We start from the raw sequence: 19,639 nt of genomic DNA on the forward strand, positions 1-19,639 counted from the left end.
ATTGTCATGAGAAGGGACATATTCAATGGAATTGCCCAAAGGCAAAAGAGATTTAAAGAATTTAAAAGGATTGCAAGAGAAGTTGGGCAAAGTAAAGTTAGATGAAGAGGGTGATTCATCTAATGTGGCCCAACAAGAAATTTATGGTGAAGAGATTTTCTTGCTTAATGTAAAAAGAAGGAGGTGAGTCAAGAGAAATGGGTATTAGATTCGGCCGCCTCTATACATGTGTGTAGGGACCAAGAAATGTTCGAGATGTTGGAGTAAAAAGATGATTTTGGCTACGTTCAAACATGTGATGGACTTAAGTTAAAAGTTGAAGGCGTGGGAAATGTGAAAATGAGGCTCCATGATGAATATGTAAAGACAGTCCATAATGTGAGGTATGTACCTAAAGCTCGAGCTAATTTGATATCTTTGGATAAGTTGACAAGAAATTGATGTAGATACGTTGGTAGTGGAAAGTGGTGTAAGGTTTATTATCGTGATCGCTTGGTCTTGCAAGGAAGGAGGGCGGATAATAATATTTGTTATCTTGATGGTTGTGTTATTGGAAAACACATGTTGGAGCGTAAAAAGAAGTCGAAGAAAAAGATCCAATTTAATGAAGCCGTGGAGGTATTTTATATTTTTTTTGTACAAGATTTTTCAGATTAGGAGGAATATTAGAAACAATCTAGAAAAGTCTTCTACACATAAACTTGGAGTATGATAAGGAAAGTTCTTTATGGACTAATCTAGTTAAATGTATCTAGGAGCTTGTGGAGTAGTCTAGATAACATAGTTTAGCCTACTTAGCACTAGTACAAATAGGAAGTGTCAATTAGTATGTTGTGTGTTGAAGAGAGACACAACTAAGAGTGACTTGAAAACACAAAGTGAGAGTATTAGTCAGTGAGTGTGTAAATTGTAGTCTAAGTGTAAGCGTCCCAAAATAATTGTGTTGAGTGTATGTCCTCTAAATTATAAATTATCCTTCTTGTAAATTGAGTTGTGTGTATAGTAATAAAAATTACATTTTTAATTACTATATCACGAGTGTCATTGAAATTATTTTTCTAACATTCAGGTATATATATTGTATACATACATAGATAATTCTACAAAATGGGTAATATATGAGTAGTTTGCATTTAATCGGACAACGAACCACGTATCATTACAAAGTTTCGTTCAAAGACTAAAATAATATGCCCAAATCTTACAATCGCAGAAGACTACTTGCTTATACACTTGATCAAGTACACTTACACAGATACACATACAAACATACAACACTTAATATAATCATAAACATGGATTCTAATTAAGGAAAACAAAATGACAAAAGAATAAGATAATTGAAAGATATGAAGAAAGTTTAGTTATGTTCCAAAACGGTAAGCGGCATCACCCATGTAGTGACCATCCATATACAGATTTGGATTGTGGGGATGAATGCCATCCATCACCATAAATTGCATGTCTTCTGATGGTTTCCAGTGTCTTTTTCTTTGGTTTATAAACCAATTGTTGATCTGTTTTTGGTCTAATCCTGTTGCTTCTGCCAATGCCACTTTTTCCGATTCCTGATTTCATTACAATTTTCATTTTCAAATTAATCTTGCCGTCATATAACCAAATTAACAAAAACATTAAATTGATGGTTGAGGCGCATTATATGTTATATACTCTAATACGTTGCCTCGGCTTCTTACATGGAAATCTTTTGGGTAGAAGTGTGGACGCATCACAGTTGCTTTTCATACCTAGCTCTAAATATTTCACTTAAATGAGATGCGGAGTGGTTGAGATTCGAACCCGTGACCCTCTTGTCACGCTAGCTTCTAATATTACAGCAAAGAACCAAATAACTAAAAACTTAAACTAATATGAGTAATTATAATTGAAAGCCTAAAATATGTTATATATACTTTATGTTACAGAATATAGCATATTTTAGTGCTTCAACTATCATCTTAAACTTCTATTGAGTTAGTTTTTGACATAGTATCAGAGCCAGCGTGATAAGAAGTTACGAGTTCGAATCTCAATCAATGGTTAAGGCTCTAAAATATGTTATATTCTCTAACAGTGAAGAAATTTAGAGGGGTGAGAAATTTCTTGTTTGGATAATAAATTTTTGTTAAGATATTAATCTTTTTAAAGTTGGAAAGATTTAAAAGGAAAACTCTCATTTCTCTCTCTTTCCCTTTCCTTCCATCTTAAACAAACAAGAGTTACTCCCCTTCCATTTCTTTTCCACTACTTTCCCTTCCCTTCGATCTCTTTTCTTCTTTTCTTTTCCTTTCTCTCCAAAGTAGTTATCTAAACATAGTGTAATGGTAACAATATCAATAAGATAAAAATACGTGATTAATTAAAGCTAAAAGCAAAAGAATACATACAGAAGGATAGGGCCATTTGTAGTGCAACTCCCACCAACTGAGAAGCTTCTGACGAGCCTCTTTGGGAAGCTTACCTTTCTTCTTCTTCTTAGAAAGTTCTTGCTTAAGACTACTCAAATAACCACTATATTTCTTTAGAAGATGGTTTTTCAATTCTCTATCTTCTGCTCGAGGATCAATCTCTGGAAGTTCTGTTTCACCTCCACTGTTCTCCTCTTCTTCCTCAGATGAACCTACTCCTTCAGATTTTTCATCTATTTCATAGGGTTTTATTTTATTAATTTACAAGTTAATAATTAATTAATTAAATAGACTTATCTTATCTTACATACAAAATAATTAACAAAAACCAATTATTATGGAACATTAGGGTTATAAATTTCTTATGTTTGATATGGTAGTTGGCATTAAAATGGTGCGAATGATAATACAAATTTAGTTTTAAAATATCATAACAAGTTTAAATGTCTTCCCATTTATCAATGTTGTATAAGGTGATAATGAAAATTTATGGAAAAAAAAACCTTTTGGTGATAAAAATTCATTATCATGGGAATTAAACGGAACATTTTTATATAATTTACATAATAAATCAGAGGAGGTTCTAAGAATGTTCAATATATCTACCGCATAAGGCCCCGAAAAATAAGGGGCCTCAATATTAAATTACGTAGTCTATATTAATTAAGTGTTAAATGACACAAAATTGTTAAATAAATATCATAATTTTTGAAATTACATACAGCTTTAAGAAAATTTATCAATTTTTACTCCGCTCCAATAATAAATTATTCACATTACCGCCACTAATATCATCAAACAAAGGGTCGTAAAGATATGTATTAAACCAAAAATAGTATTTTTATTTTTTAATAACATTAGGGTATTAAATTGGTGGTAACACTGAGTCCTGAATGATGGTTTTCTTAAACCAAAATTAAAAGGTTGGATTGGTTTAGTAGAGACTAACACGAAAGCAAAGAGTAAAAGAAAAAAAAAAAAAAAAAAGAATGAATGAAAGGTTCAGGTAAAGTGAGATAGAACTCTCAGTTAACAGGTCAAAGTGTCAGAAGAAAACATGCATTGAAATGAAATGCAATGCAATGCCCACTCACAAAGACAAGAAATGACACCACTCAGTAATTTGACCATCTCATTTCTGAAACTTTGTTTCGAAACAAATCATACATTAAATACAATACAGCCTGTTTGGACTTTGGACTTTGCTGCCATGGATGATCTAAATTTAGAATTCTTAAATATTAGTTGATATTAATTTATATTATTTTTTATTTTTATTTAACTATTTTTACTGTTTTATTATACTTATTATATTTTACTTTTTACGCAATACAATACGTAAGTTTGATCATTTATATCATAAGCTATTCTTAACTAAAAATTATAAAAATATAATATAATGAAAGTATTCGTTTAGACGATTCAAATAAGATTTCACTTGACTATATTTTTTTAACACATTAACCGCAATATATAAAATAAGCTTAAAAGATGAATAGTACCAAATTACCAATAATTCTTATATCACGACTATTTCAGAATGGAAAAAGTATTTCTTTTTAGATTATAAAATTTCGAAAAAGAATGAAAAGCGAACACAACCTTAAATCTTAGTGTACTTCCTCCGTTCCATAATTGTTGCTACATTTGCATGGGTACGAGAATTAAGAAAAGTGATTGACCTACACTGTAACTGATTGTTTACTTTATAGAGTATAGTATTTTATTATTGTTAATTGAAAAAGAAAAAGGAAAAATAGGTTGTTAGGTTACTTTATAGAGTATAGTATATATATTTTATTATAGAGTATAGAGTAGGATAAAAATAGGGGTAGATAGAAGTTTAAATGATTGTTTTATTACTAAAAACGGAAATGTAGCAAGTAATATGAAATTGCCAAAAATAAAAAATGTAGCGAGTATTATGGAACGGATGAAGTATTATTGCTCCATCACTCATAGAATGACATAGAGTAATGAATCCAAGTAGGAGCAGGAGTAGTCCGTTTATGATTAATGTGTTGTCAAATGTTGTATGTGGACTAGAGTAACTCGCACTATCAAATCTGTGATGGTCTAAGTATACCACCAACTCTGCTACAACTTCCTAGAAATATGTCTCCATTTACTTTCTTCAAATCAAACTCTACCTACACACTAACAAACAACCCTTAACAGAAAGCCTATTATCACATTCTTAAGCTCCTCACTCATGAAACCAACTACACTGCTGTGTTTTGTTATAGGCTTTGTATTTGGCTCTGTGGTTGATCAAACATATGGAACAAACTTTTGTTAAATGGCTTTTAAGCCCATTTAAAAAAGGTTTTAAACCAAAACTATATTTTTTATCAATAGTTTTTATTTGTGTTTAACTTTTTAATTTGATTTTTCTTTAATAAATTGACTGCGAACAACTAATAGATAATTTCTACCACATATTTCTATAACAATTGACTTAAAGAACTTGTTTATCAACAATACTTTCAACTAGTTATATGATGGATCAATGTTAGATTATATAACATATCTTGGGGCCTCAACCATCAGCTTAAGCTTATGGTTAAAGCCCCAGGATATGTTATATACTATAACACGCCCCCTCACACGAAACCCCATTGGGCTAGAAGTGTGGATGCGCATAGGCGCTGAATATTCTACTTTAAATGAGGGGTGGTTGAAATTCGAACCCGTGACCTCTCACGTTGGCTTCTGATATCATGTCAAGGAACCAACTCAACCAAAAGCTTAAGCTGATGGTTGAGGCCCCAAGATATGTTATATACTCTAACAATCAACAATTACAACTAATAGTCATTTGTTATACAAACAAAAAAAGTCACCAAAATTCATTTTTAATCATATTTTTTCGTCTCTTTTTAGTTTAATTAAAATAATATTCCTATTTTATAATAATAAAAAATCATCACTTTTTATATTTTTTTCTCAATTAAAATAATCATTTGTGATAAAATATTAAATAGATGTCGGTTATCTAGAAAAATGATTTTTGATATAATTTTTCAAATTATTGTTTTTTATATTAGGTTTATTAGAGTAGTCATACACAATTGTTATCCTCAACAATTAATTTCTTATTGATAGATGATGTTTTATTAAAAATACAACATAATACACGTTTATTGGACATTTTTAGTGACATTTAATTTAAATGCTACTACTTTAAATTTCTAATGATATATGTAGTAGATTTAGGGATATTTATTAGACCATTTAGCACATAAAAAAAAATCATACTAAAATTTTTCGCGACATAGAATTTAGTGACATTTATGACATTTCTTATAAATATCACTATAGACTATAATAACATATTACATATGTCGCCAAAAGCCAAACAAAGTGTCACTATATTACTTTATAGTGAAACTTAAAATAAAAACCAATATTTATTACATAAGATATATATATTAATGACAATTTTAGTGCCGAAAAATTAATTTTATTGTAGCGTCTTAGTTTGAATTATAATGTAGGTAAGTCAGAATGTATAATGTAATAGAAGTTTAATACTTTTTAGCTCAATTTATTTTACGTTTTTGAAATAATGAAGCCTAAAACTAAGTAAACAAAATAAAAAAAAAGTAAAAATTTGAGACTCTTTAATTTAGTAGGTCATACGATCAAATATCTTAATCATGCTCGGAACCACTCATGATCTACTATAATAGGAGTATATTCAGTTCATTGTCAGAGTTTAAGTGCATTATCACAATATATATTTTCAAGTAGAGTAATATTCACTTTTAGGCAAATTGGGAATATTCAATTTTAAGTTTAAGCTATTTGCCTCACTTAACTTCTAATTCCCAAAAAATATTAATAACTTTAAAGTTAACAAAGAGAATAAGAACTTATCAATAATGTTTACTTTTATTCAATTGAAATCATGATAAGCTCTCATAAGCTCAATATAATTTAGACTAAGTTTGTTGGATCAGATCATAAGATCGTAGGATTGTAAGATCGTGTTAAGATTATACCATTAGTACTATCCTATCTACGATCCATATTAGTTATCTGTTTTTAGATCGTAATAACTTAGATCAGAATTGCAATTTTAACAACAATAACTCTGAGTATGCTCAAATAAGTTGAAATTATATGAAAAATGGATGAATGGAATGCAATATATAGTTTCTAGAATTAAAATGCAGCAATAATTCAATGTAACAAGTTTTGCTCCATGCTTTTATATTGATGCATGCATGTTTAATTTCATACAAGGAAGATACATGTTTCTCAGTATGTGGGCTACCTCATTTATGCTTGTCCTCTTTCTAAGATATATAGGGTTAATTTTTCAATGTAAAAAAGTTAGTTAATTTTTCATGCTAATTATAATTCAAAATTTTAATGTTTAAAGGTTATAAAAATAAAAAGCTGAAACAACACATAAATTTAATAAAAAAAACTCTAAATTGTTAACATTAATCTCGTTTTCAAAAAGTAACACTAGTCAATATTAAGTCTTATCTGCATTTGTGGGACTCATTTTATGTAGCCGTTAAATAATTTTAATCCTCATTTCTTTTTCATTTCTTTGATTTAGTTACTGTAAACTACTATATAATACTAGTTTTTGGCCTTACCACTTATTATCTTGCCCCACTTTGTAAGGATTTTGTGTGTGTTGAACGAATATAAAGCAATTTATAGATATTTAGCAACTTAAATTTCATCCAATACATAATTTGGTTATTTCAAGGCGAACTTTATCTTTAAATTAAAGGATATTTGACAAACTATTTTTAAAATTTGCCCCACAAGTGTTTATCTGTTTTTTAGATACTATTCATCTCTTATTCTTAATTTTTATTTTATTATTAATCTATAAGTTAAAACATAGTCAAGTGGGATCTTGTTTTATTCGTTTCAATGCAAGGATTATTCATATCAACTTTTCATAATTTTTAATTATACACCATTAGAGATAATAAGAATTGAATAAGTGTATTAGATAGAATGTATAAAGCAAATGAGATACTTATAATGAATATGAGAGAGTATTTAACTTAACTGAAATTCAACTTTTATGGGAAAACAAAAAAGCTTCTCATTTCTTATTCATTTTAGTTGTCGAGGTAACATTTGACTCTTAGTATCTCTAATTGTATTTCATTAAAAATTATAAAAAATTGATATTAATAATTCTTGCACTGAGACGAATAAAAGAAGACCCTCCTTAACTTTATTTTAACTTATAGATTAAAATTAAAATACAAATTAAGAGGAACTCATGAATATTGACAAAAAGTAAATGAGACAAATAAAATAAATAGGAGGGAGTATTATTCATTGGTCTTGGCCTTTTGATGACTCATTTTGTCATTTCATCTTTAATAAATAATGAACAACCAATAAATATTTTAAAGTTATGCATATAAGTGATATCGAGTACTCTAAACTTAATTTAGCTAATTAAATGAAACTAATCCAAATAATTGTTTAGACTTAATTTAGCTAATTGAATGAAATTGATCCAAATAATTGATTAGACTATAATAGACTAATATACTTTTTAAGTTAGTTAATTATAACGAAACTTTAAAAAAACTTAATTAAACTGTTAGACTATCAATTAATTGATTACACACTAATATTTAATTATAAAGGGTTAAAAATATAATTATTTTTCTAAACATAATAATTGGTTCCATGTTATATGTAGATTTTTTCTTTTCTTTTTTTTTGAGGGAAATGTTATATGTAGTTGAAAATGATAAAATTGAAAAGAGAGAAAAAAAGAATAGCAAAATATTTTTTTCCACATTGCTTGAGGAGAAAATACAAGTCTAATGCTCTTTATCAAAGAAAAGGAGATCTGTGTTTTCCATTTTGATGTACCTTGGTTTTTAAGTTTTTTATAATACACTATCCATTTCACTAAAAATGTCTCATTTACTTTTTGACATTATTCACTTATTATTCTTAACTTGTATATTATTCTTAATCTATAAATTAAAATATAGTTAAGTGAGATCTTGTTTGATTCATATTGATGCAATGATTATTAATATCTACTTTTTTTATAATATTTCGTTATATATAATAAAAGATATCAAGCATTAAATAAGTACATTGAATAACGTCAAAAAAATAAATAAGACATTTTCTGTTGAATGAAGGTAGTACGTTACCTTTATACAAAAAAAAAATAGTCCGACGTTGTTTTAGGAAGCAAATTGAGACTCTTTTGTGGAAGAAGAGAAAATTAGTAAAACAAGTATTTAGATGTTGGGATTATTTTTCATATGAGAGTTATTAATAACTTTATTTGAAATTATAATTATTGGTAAAATACCTAATACCATTATGTCTTTGGGGTATTAGGACATAGTCAGACTTAAAATTAAAAAACAAACTATCATAATACCTTTCTTTCAAACTTATTGACTTATTCATCATTTTATCAATTTCAAAAAGAAATATCATCTTCAGAATGTAAAAATATAACTTTGTTTTTAATAACATTCTCTATACTTTTATCCTGTAATACGTTAATATAATTATATAATAATTTTCTACAAATTAAAAGATTTTATATTAAAACTAATCATTTGCATATAAATATAAGTGAGAAAATAAATTTAAAAAGATATTTGAGATAGTATCCGAAAAGATATATAAAATAAATAATAAAAATTTTGTCTATATATAAATCAATTAGATAATTCTAATTAAAAGAAAAGAGAGAAGATCAAAACAACGATAAAAATTAAATTTGTTTTATATCGTTTGGGAAACAAAGTGAAAACCTAATGCTCGCTTATATAAAAGAAAATAGAGAAAAACATAATAGGAATAGTAAATTAAATTTTGTCTCAGATTAATTTTTTTTTTTGAGTTGACCCCACATTATTTAAGGATTGAAATAGAAGCTAAGTGTTTAAACTTGTTCCAAATCGACTAATAAAAAGGATAAAAGATGTTGTCTCCATAAAAAAGTTGTCATACATTACTAAAGTTGTTATGGTGAGCGTTTATATTGGTTTATGAATATCATCAATTAGACCATCATCACATTTATTAGCCACATTCAAACATGAGCTCAAACTTAAATTCTTAACATTTAGTCTTCGACTTAATCTAAAATGGGATCTTAATTTGTTAAGTAAATTTATTATTGGATAATTGTTTTTTTTTAATGTATAAACAACAATTTGGTTAAAAGTTAGTTTGAGTTTTACAAGATTTTGGGTAAAAATAGATTCGGATCTACAACCGGTTCAGTAGAAAAACTCAATTTAGGTTTGAAATCTCAGTCATCCGTTATATGTCGATTATAAAATGCAATTGCAATTGAAGTTTCATTTCCCCAAATTTAAATATCAACTAGTTTATATACAATTTCAGTTAAAATAATATCGGTCTGATACCAACCTAATAAGCATAGACATTCCGAGCAATAAATTGCATGGCCCGGCCCAGCCCGGCCCGATCCGACCCAACATACCCTAGGAAAGACGATCTAGGTAATTGGAGTAGATGACATTCTTTTGGAGTTTAGAGAGGAGTAAGAGTGGAACAGTGTGTACAGAAAAAATGTAGGTCACCGTGTGACATAGTAGTATAGTACTACTACTCCTCTAGTACTCTACAAACTGGTAAATTTGAGAAAACAAATAGAAAAATAATAGCCCATCTACTGAGAGTAGACTAGTAGTGCCATTAATATGAAAAGATGTTCTGACAGAGAGTACACCCTATCCTACACAACACCTACTTACTCTCTCACTCATTGTTTCCACTATTTTAGCATCCTAAGTTCTTTTTTTCTTTTTTTTTTTTTATTCTTTTTAACCATTACCATTTCCCAATACCCCATTTAATTAACCCCTTTTAATCATTAATTTACCCTAATGTTTCAATCGTTACTACATTTAGGGGCTACACCTTTAAAACACCGACAGTTTTCTTTCTTATTGGGGTGTTTATCGTTCCTAATCATTACTCCCTTCACCCTTGTTCATCTCAATTTTACATTCAACCGACAAATGGCTAATAACTGGTATCTAATAGCTAATAGTTAATAGTTGATTATACTGATTGATTTGATCAGATGATTATTTTAACTAATTTAATCAACTGATGTTAAACCACTGCTATGAAAAGCTTGTTCAAAAACAGCTTATTCACATTAATAAGCTGTTTCGACCAGTTACTTCACTAAACACTAGCATTAATTAGTTTGATCGTCCAATTTTTATTTAAATCAAAATAAGCTAAAATTGCTCAATAAGCTAATTTGTCAAACATACCTATTATTTTTATTTTAACATGTTAAACTTATTTTTTATTATTTTCGTATTGGGATATAAACTTTTTCAATATTTTTTAATATCATCTATAATTTATATATTTCAACTCTCAGTTTATATCATCTATGCCATTTAGTTTGTCTCTTTTTATCATCAAATCCTACGTTTTCTTTTTTAAAAGAACATTTTTTACAGTTAATTCAAATTCAAATGAACAAAGTAATAAATTGCCTTGTAGACACAAGTAAACAATTTAGTCTATTTAACTCAATTTATTGAGATATTGAGTCAATCAAATCACTGCATAATGTAATGGGTAGTGTTCTTTTATAATTTCATCCACTTTTTTCTTCAACATAATTGTTATTTGTTTAATTTATAAACTATGAATTAATATTTACATTTCTATCAAGATGTATAAATTAAATAAATCGGAATGAAATTGAAGTATATATAAAGATTTCTATTTTATAACAATTTGGGGATGATTAAGTTATTGGAACCACTCACGAAAAAAAGTTATTGAAAAGTGTAGTTTGAACATTTTGTTTTTTACTACACTAAATAAATGATTGATGTATCATAATATCATTTTATATTTAAAAGGATTACAATGAATCAATGATTGCATCCTTAAATTATGGTAATTTAATTATTCTAGACATACTCTACAACGTCTTGCTCAAGACAAGAGCAGCAAAGCATTTGCTTTGTCCATTATTTATTTATTTATTTATTACTTAAGTTTTGGTGAATTCTTTTCTATCAAAAATAAAACGGTAATATAAATACTTTGAAAAATAATTTTAAAATGTAAATAATATTTAAAAAAATATAATCATCGAAAATAAGATTGGGAAAATTTAATGCCACACATTAACATGGTGAATAAGGCTAATTCCGCAGGACAAAGTTAGAATATTTTTATAGTTTATTTGACAAGAATTCCCATTTTGCTATTTTCGTCTTGTTGTATTCAATGAAAATTATAAATATTAATAATAAAGATAGATTTTATTATAAATACTCTAACATGCATGATGAAAGTGCTTAGTGGAGTGTTATAGAACAATTTATCCAGATTTTATTTGTAAATATATTTGTAAAATTAATATTTCTAATAAAAAAATAGCGTAATAAAAAAAAAGATAAAAATTTCTATAATGTAGAACATATAAATAACCAAATTAAAAAAAATATTATAAACGGATGTATTACTAAAGCACCAGAACAAAGATATATAATCATGATTGTTGAGCAATACAATTAATATTCAAAATTTAAATAATTTGATAATCGTTATTATAAATCCAGATCTTTTTTAAAAATTAATAATTATTACACAATATTACTGTTATTATTTATATTTATATTATATTATATTATATTATTATTATTATTATTATTATTATTATTATAGAGTAATTATAATTATTATTATCATTATCATCATTATTATTATTATTATTATTATTATTATTATTTATTGTTTTTATCATCATAGATATTGAAAATGAAATGTGTGATTGTCTTTTAAAATGCACGTGTTGATTTTCATCAATTTTAAATTTATAATCACCTTTTCACAAAAAAATGAATCGTTGAGTAAGAATTTTGGGGTGAAATAAAAATGAAAAAAGTTTTATATATTATAAAATTTAATTTTAATAATCTGATCACCTTTAGATTATTATCTTGTTAGAGTTCATATGAAATTATTTTAGACAATTTTCACAGTTATATTAGTTTTTTGATTTTCTTTTGAAGGAATTTTTCACGTGTAACCTAGTTAAAAGGTTCTCTTATACACTATTTTTAACTTATTTTACTTTTTGAAGTTTTAGCTTTTTGGTCAAATAATAATAAGGAAAAATCTAACGAAGACCTAGAGATGTTCATTAATAAGAACATTAACATATTTAAAAGAGTAAATTAGAAAACAAATAAAAGATAGAAATAATAAAAAATACTTTAACCGTGTGATTTAGAAATAAGTTCTAAATTTTGTAATATATTAGATAATATTAAATATATTTATATAACTTAAAGTCAATATATATATATAAGTTTATTATTTAAATTGAATTATATCCTTATTAACGAATGCTGGTAGAACATTCATTAGCAAGTTCCTAATTATAATACAGAAATAATTTATTTAGTTTTAAAACAAAACTCTAATACCACCTCTAAAGCCCCCTATCATGCAAAAATTAGACTTTAATTGGTGATGCTAACAAAAAAAGTTTAGGGTTCTTATAACAAAAATAAGTCTTTGTTCAATATTCAAGTTTCATTTTGTCATTCCTCATTTTTGCAACCATGATTTAGTTTACTATTTTGTTTTTTTAGTTCGTTATGAATTTTAAATTTGTTATTTAGATGAAAATATGATTTGAATTGAACTAAAAAGTCAAATCAAATAAATTTAACTTAACTGATTTTAATTGTGACCAAATTAATTTGAATTTAGATTGAAAAATCAAAAGCAAATTAAATTTGATTTGATATTGTTTCGTCAAAAAACTTTACCACAAACCTAACTTTCACCCATAATCGAGAATACTTGACAAGCACACAAAACTACCTCTCTTTAATCGTGACACTTGAAATTTTCCAAACTTTTTAGTATAATGTATGATTTAACTTACTTCTGTTGCGCTCTATTGTTTTATGGTAAATTAAACACAAATTATAGGAAATTCACTTTTAAAAATTTCATCTTTTACTGGTTATTTTTTTAAAATTTCATTTTTTGGTTATTTTTAAAAAATCTAACCTTTGCACCTCATTTTATTTTAAAGATCTAAATAACATACAACCTGATTTCCACCCCAACCTAATCACCTCCCCTTCCCTAACCTCCACCACCACTTTGCCCTTGAAAATCGCATCCTCCCCTTGTTACCCTTTTCCATCACCACCACCACCACCACCTTGTAATGTTCCACTCCCTTACCATGATAATGCCCTTTTTAGAATAATTTCTGGGGTTTTAATGTATTGTTGTGTTTGACAATAAATATTTCATCTTAAATTATATTGAAAATGATAAGGTTTGGAAAGTTATTCTTAAATCCTCAACTTTAAGTACTTTAAAAACAACCGTGAAATTGATCCAAATCAAAATTTAAAAATTTATAATTTGCCAAATAATAAATTTAAGTTAATTTCAGATTTTCAAATAAAATTATAGTTCCCAAACATAACATATAGGGTTTTCAATAGTGTGAGTTAACAAATGGGATTCTATTAAAGAGATTAAAAGTTCTAGGGAGAGAGACGAATGAGGTGGTCAGGCCGGGTTCTGAACTCATTCCGGATAGTCAACCGCATAGGCCTTGATAAAAAGGGCCCGATATATAAATGCTTCAGTAATATTTATTCTACACGTAGCGCGGTTGGCATGAAGATTTCCATTTTACATAGGTGGTCAAGGGTTCGACCCTTGGCAATAAACTTTTTGGCAAAATATAAAAGCCCTCTTTCATCCATATTTGAGAATGTAAGTCGGTTAATTTTAATTTTGTTATATTCCCAATATATCTCCATCTTTATTTCTCAATCATCCCACCAATTTAATTCTTATTTTTTGATCTCTTCTTTGAACATAAAATTATATGTAAATCATCAATTCATTTTCCATTCATTTATTTTCATATGAGACCATTTATTCTACCTTTCTCTTTTTTAATTTTCAAGTTATCATTATTCAATGAATATCAATATATAATGTTCTGGGTTGTCTTAGATTGGTTTCGATTGGGGCATTTCTTATTTATGCTCATACTTATCTTCATCATTCCAAGAATGTATAAATTGCTCTTCATACTAAGTGGGTAATTCTCTTATTCTAGAAATTAGATATGATATTTTTGTTCATTATTATATTTTTTAGATTTAATTTCTGCTTTGTTTGGATTTTTTTTTTTGCCTACAAGTATAACAGTAATTTGCAAATTTGTTTATTACTGTACTTTTTATCTAGATATATGAAGTATTTGACTTTAAAATTGGTCTTTGTCATATTTTAATAGTTATAGTCATATTTTAATATTTTTAGTTTTATAACATTATTAATTATTTATTATGTTATTCGTTTCTTATTTTGATTTTTTATGTCTAGTTAGCTGCATTTATAATTTGATATTTTGTCAATTGTAGATTATTTTTATTCAAGGGCCTCAATTTTTTCAAATAATTATAATTTAAATAGGGCTTTGAAATTTTTTGCTCCGCCTCGTTATGGTGGTGTGATAGATGTTGGTTGATTATGAAGATGGAAAAGATAGAGGGATAGAGAGAGATGGTTATGGTGGTTTGGTGTTGATTCATTTGAAGATGAAAGAGAGAGGGAAGGGAGGTGGCTATGGCTGATGGTTATTGCAAGGATTTGGTTTAGGGAAGGTAGCTTTAATGGAGGGTGTTTTTAGGGCCGCATTGGGGTGGCCGTGGGTGGTGGTTGGCCGTGAAGGTGGGAGGCATGGAGGGAGGGGATGGGTGTTGATGTGTTTTTATTTTTTTAGTTTCTATAAATAATTATGAAGTAACAAATAAGAATGTGGCATGTGTCAATGATTGTTTTTTAAAAGAAAACCGGCTTCTACATGTCAAGAGAATAGGAAAGATCTTTAAAACAAAATATGGTGCAAGAATCGAACATTTAAAAAATAATCATAAGGTGAGATTTATAAAAGACAGATATCAAAAAGTTTTCGGAATTTTGCACTCAACATAAGACAATAATTACATCATTGCATCTTAAGCCTATGTTAAAAGCTTTCAAGAAATTTAAAAATTTATAGGAGAAAATCAATCAACAGTGTGTGAGTAGACTAATACAGTGCCCCTTATGGGCACCCATCTATCTGTGTTTAGAACAATCTTCTACTTATTCTTTACCAAATGTTTTTAGAAAAAACCACAAAAAATAATTTCTTTTTTATAAAAAAAACACAGTACAAATATAATAAATCTCCTCCACCGCAGCTAAATAATGTGAAGTATTACTTTACTGAAGATTTTGAAATATTCTCTAGAACAGTCAAAAGTTTCTAGTGAATATATATACGGATAATTAGAGATGTTCATCTGAGTATATTATTTTTTGAATATATTTTAATTTTTAAATTTATGTAAAAATATTATAGTTACAATTAGAAGTTCATCATCACATGTATCATTATAAAGTCAAGTCATATCATGTTAATATTTAAGTTGATCAAAATGAACAACTAATAATGATAAAATAAATTAAATACAAAAGGAAAAGAAGAAAAATCACCCACAAGACATAAAGAAGGAAAAATAAACAAAAAAATCAATTATTTATTTGGAAGCGGATAAAATCGATGCTTCTTCTATTATGCTCGTGAATCAATGGATTAGGGTTAGAAACCAAAAAAATCCACACTAATTATTGGCGTATAATATTAATTATTATTATTATTAATTAATTTTTATACATAAAAACGTAAACTTCTAGACTCCTGTAGGAGACCATCAAGTCGTAGGAGGAAAGAGAAATGTATAATACTCCAAATCTGGACAGTTGACCAATTATTTATTCTAAAATTTTAATTTCCTCATATACTTAATTTTTTGGCTGTTTACTTTTTTGGGATGATAGGAAAATTAAAGTCAAAATCAAAATCAATTATTAAAACACATCAGATTTATCACATAGCTGCAAAATGATGCATTAACCATATATACCCTACAAATTTGTTTAAGTACATAGAAATTGAACATTTTTAATAGTTATTTCTAGAGGTGTTCACCTGGATCAGATATTTCAAATTCATTTAAAATTGAGTTATGTTGCGTCCACATTGATTTTTAAACGGGTGTTTGGCATGTACGACTTGAGGAAAAGAATGGGATTTTGTCCCAAAAATAAAGTTTAAATCTTTATTTGTTTAAAGGGAATAAGGATAAAAAATGAGATTAAAAATTGAGAAAGTCCCTAAGAAATGTCTTTAAAGAGGGTGATATTTTAGTTGAGACTTTTATTTTTATCTCTTTCTTTCAAGTTTCTAACATGACAAACAAGAAATGCAATTTTTTTTAATCTTCGAGGTCTCATATTAAAAGTTTCATATTAAAGACTCACAAATCCAAACACCTTTCAAGTGTTTTTGAATTCATTTTAATATCAATTCAAATTGAATTCGATTACAAAATCTAATTGACAATCATCGGACCGACTTAACACACTACCTCTAAGCACCAGTATATTAAAATGTTCTATGGTACAAAAATCTATAAATGAAGAGCCTTAAATGTAAATTTATATCAGTCTGCTATTGATTTTTATTTTCTTTACTTTGTTATTTTTTTAGTCTTTGAATTTTTGAAGTGGGATAGAAAAATTATAGTGTATTTTTACATGATATATAGGGAGCGAGACAGCAATAGTACCTGTGGAAAACACATTTACTCGGCCATTACTAATGACGTTGAGCTGAGCTTCAATCCTGCGCATAAAATCCATGGCTTCTTGCACTGGTCGTGTTAACTCCTCTCTATACTTAACCAGCATATCATAATATGCTTCCTACCCAGATTTTCAAATTAACATGTGTCAGAATTATTGTTATTAACCAATCATTTGTTCTCTACAAAAAATATTAATTAATTTCTCCCTTTGAATTTGCTTAAACTAAGCCTATAAAACATTTTACATTATTATGTATAATATACCAATTTTAAATGGAAAAATGGATTAAAAAACGCCAAGAATAATACTCCTCCTATTCAATCTACTTGTCTCATTTATCTTTTTCACGTTTGTTGAGACAACATTTTAATTTTTAATATCACCGATTGGACAAAATTAAAAATTATAAAAAGTTGATATTTTTTGCATGACGAATGAAATAAGATATCATTTGACTGTATTTAAACATATAGATGAAAATAAAGATATATATTAAGAATGATTAGTAAAGAGTAACTATAAAGTAAATAAACAAATAGGAAAAATATAAGAGAGTAGGATATCCTTTGTTTTTATATAAGTATTAAAAAATTTGAAAAAAGTAATTGATTTGAATTTATTAATTAGGTTGAATAGTTCACCATAAACTGGTCAAGTTCTGGATCTTTAGAAGGGTCTCTAGAATTGGAGAAGGAAGCCCTTTGTCTTGCTTCAAACTCTTGCTGTGCCGCCGCCAGCCGTGCCGCCACTTCTGGTGGAGCTCCCACCTTATCACATATCATCAAACAAAAACCCAACATCTCATTACAATTTTTAGTTAATAGGAAGTATGTATATATATATATATATATAGGTTCTTCATATTTTCTTTAAATCTATCAACTTAAAGTTTAGGTCATTACACTAGCTAGGTCAAAAAAATATAGCAATCTGACTCAAACAAAGAAATTAGTCACGAAAGTGAACTAATTTTTTCATTTCTTACAAATTTAACAATCTAATTGAGAGGGATTAGCAAGTCGGCAAAATAAAATCTAATTTTTTCGAATAGTAAAAAATATAACAATCTGACCGAAACGGACTAGTTGGTCTCACCAAGGTGAACATTAATTGTTAGCACGAGTCGCCAAAAAAATAAAATTTTAATGAAAGTGGAAATTTAATTAATTTAGCAAATTTAATTAAATATGATGATGATAAGAATGAGCTATGTAAAGTGAAAAAGGTACCTTTTGGCAAGCAAGGTAAGCTTCCAAGAGGTTGGAATATTGAGGATGAGAAATGATCTTTGCTTTAATAGCATCAACTTCATGACTATTCCCATGATTACTATTATTATCATCATTAAGATGATGATGATGATGATGATGATGATGATGATGATGAGTTTCTTGATCTTGATGATGGTGTTGTTGTTGAAGATGAGGATGAAGGGAAGATGGTGTGGGTGAGTCAACTCGGCCACAACTCGTGAGTAATGGGTACTGAAATCTAGGAAAATGTTGGTGAGTTGTTCCAGCTTCAGTCTTAACAACTGAAGGTTGAAGATGAAAACTTGATTGATGATGATGAAATGGATTATTTCTTCCGACATATGATGATGATGGAGATGTTGAAGATGAATTATTTGGACCCAAGATTGATGATGTCACATATGAAAAATTCCCTCTTTGTTGATGATGATGTTCTCCATTGTTATCACTCAATTCATGACTATAATCTTCCATTTAATTCAATAAGATCCAACTTCTAATTACAAAACTAATCACAACCCAAATAACCAAAAAAAAAAAAAAACCTTTTTTGATGTTGTGATTAAACCCACCAAAAATACACATCTAAAAAAAACCCTAAATTTTTTTAGAAACAAAGCTTTAGAGCTGAATACATTGTGTATGACGATAATGAAAAGATCGGAGACCAAGAAAGTTGGGAAATATTAAAAATTGTAGATTTGATGAATTGGGTTAGAATGAGGAGTATAGTATGATGAAAAAGATAGGGTTAATTAAGAAAAGGATTAATTAGTCATATATATGGTGAAGTTGTAGTGCAAAAGAGCAGCCATAACTGTACGGATAACACAAGTATGAAATGAGTAGTATAATATTAGAAACAAATTGATGATAGATGTAGAAAATAGTGATGGCTTTTCTCAAGTTTGGGGAGAGTTGAGACTTGGGAGGATGCAATATTGATAAAGCTAAGATGATTCCTTTTCTTTATGAACCATATACTCCTCCGTTGCTTTGTATTTATCTCTTTTAATTATTTTTTATAATAGTTTTTTTAGTTAAATAAGATAAATTTTAAGATACCGAAACAATATAAATTAAATAGTATTTAAATTACTAGCCAGGTAAATCAAAGACATAATACTCTTTTGAAGATAATGACACATTAAACATTTGTTTATTTTGATTAGTATAAAGAATTGATTATTTTGGAAAATTTTGGCTAATGAATTGTGGGCCAATTAAGCATAATTAACTATTCTACCAACTGTTATT

General features: G+C 27.6%; 1 protein-coding gene across 1 annotated transcript; it reads right to left on the bottom strand.

The window, feature by feature from the left end:
- Nucleotides 1-980: 980 nt before the first annotated feature.
- On the bottom strand, nucleotides 981-19,395 carry LOC130798114 (homeotic protein knotted-1). The gene is made up of 5 exons (XM_057660985.1): nucleotides 18,359-19,395; nucleotides 17,771-17,896; nucleotides 17,111-17,246; nucleotides 2,388-2,641; nucleotides 981-1,568 (listed from the first exon to the last, which is right to left on the bottom strand). Exons 1-5 carry the CDS (start codon nucleotides 18,854-18,856, stop codon nucleotides 1,365-1,367), a joined length of 1,218 nt encoding a protein of 405 aa, XP_057516968.1. The 5' UTR covers nucleotides 18,857-19,395; the 3' UTR covers nucleotides 981-1,364.
- Nucleotides 19,396-19,639: the final 244 nt, after the last annotated feature.

The sequence above is a fragment of the Amaranthus tricolor genome, chromosome 13, assembly GCF_026212465.1.
Source record: "Amaranthus tricolor cultivar Red isolate AtriRed21 chromosome 13, ASM2621246v1, whole genome shotgun sequence".
NCBI lineage: Eukaryota > Viridiplantae > Streptophyta > Magnoliopsida > Caryophyllales > Amaranthaceae > Amaranthus > Amaranthus tricolor.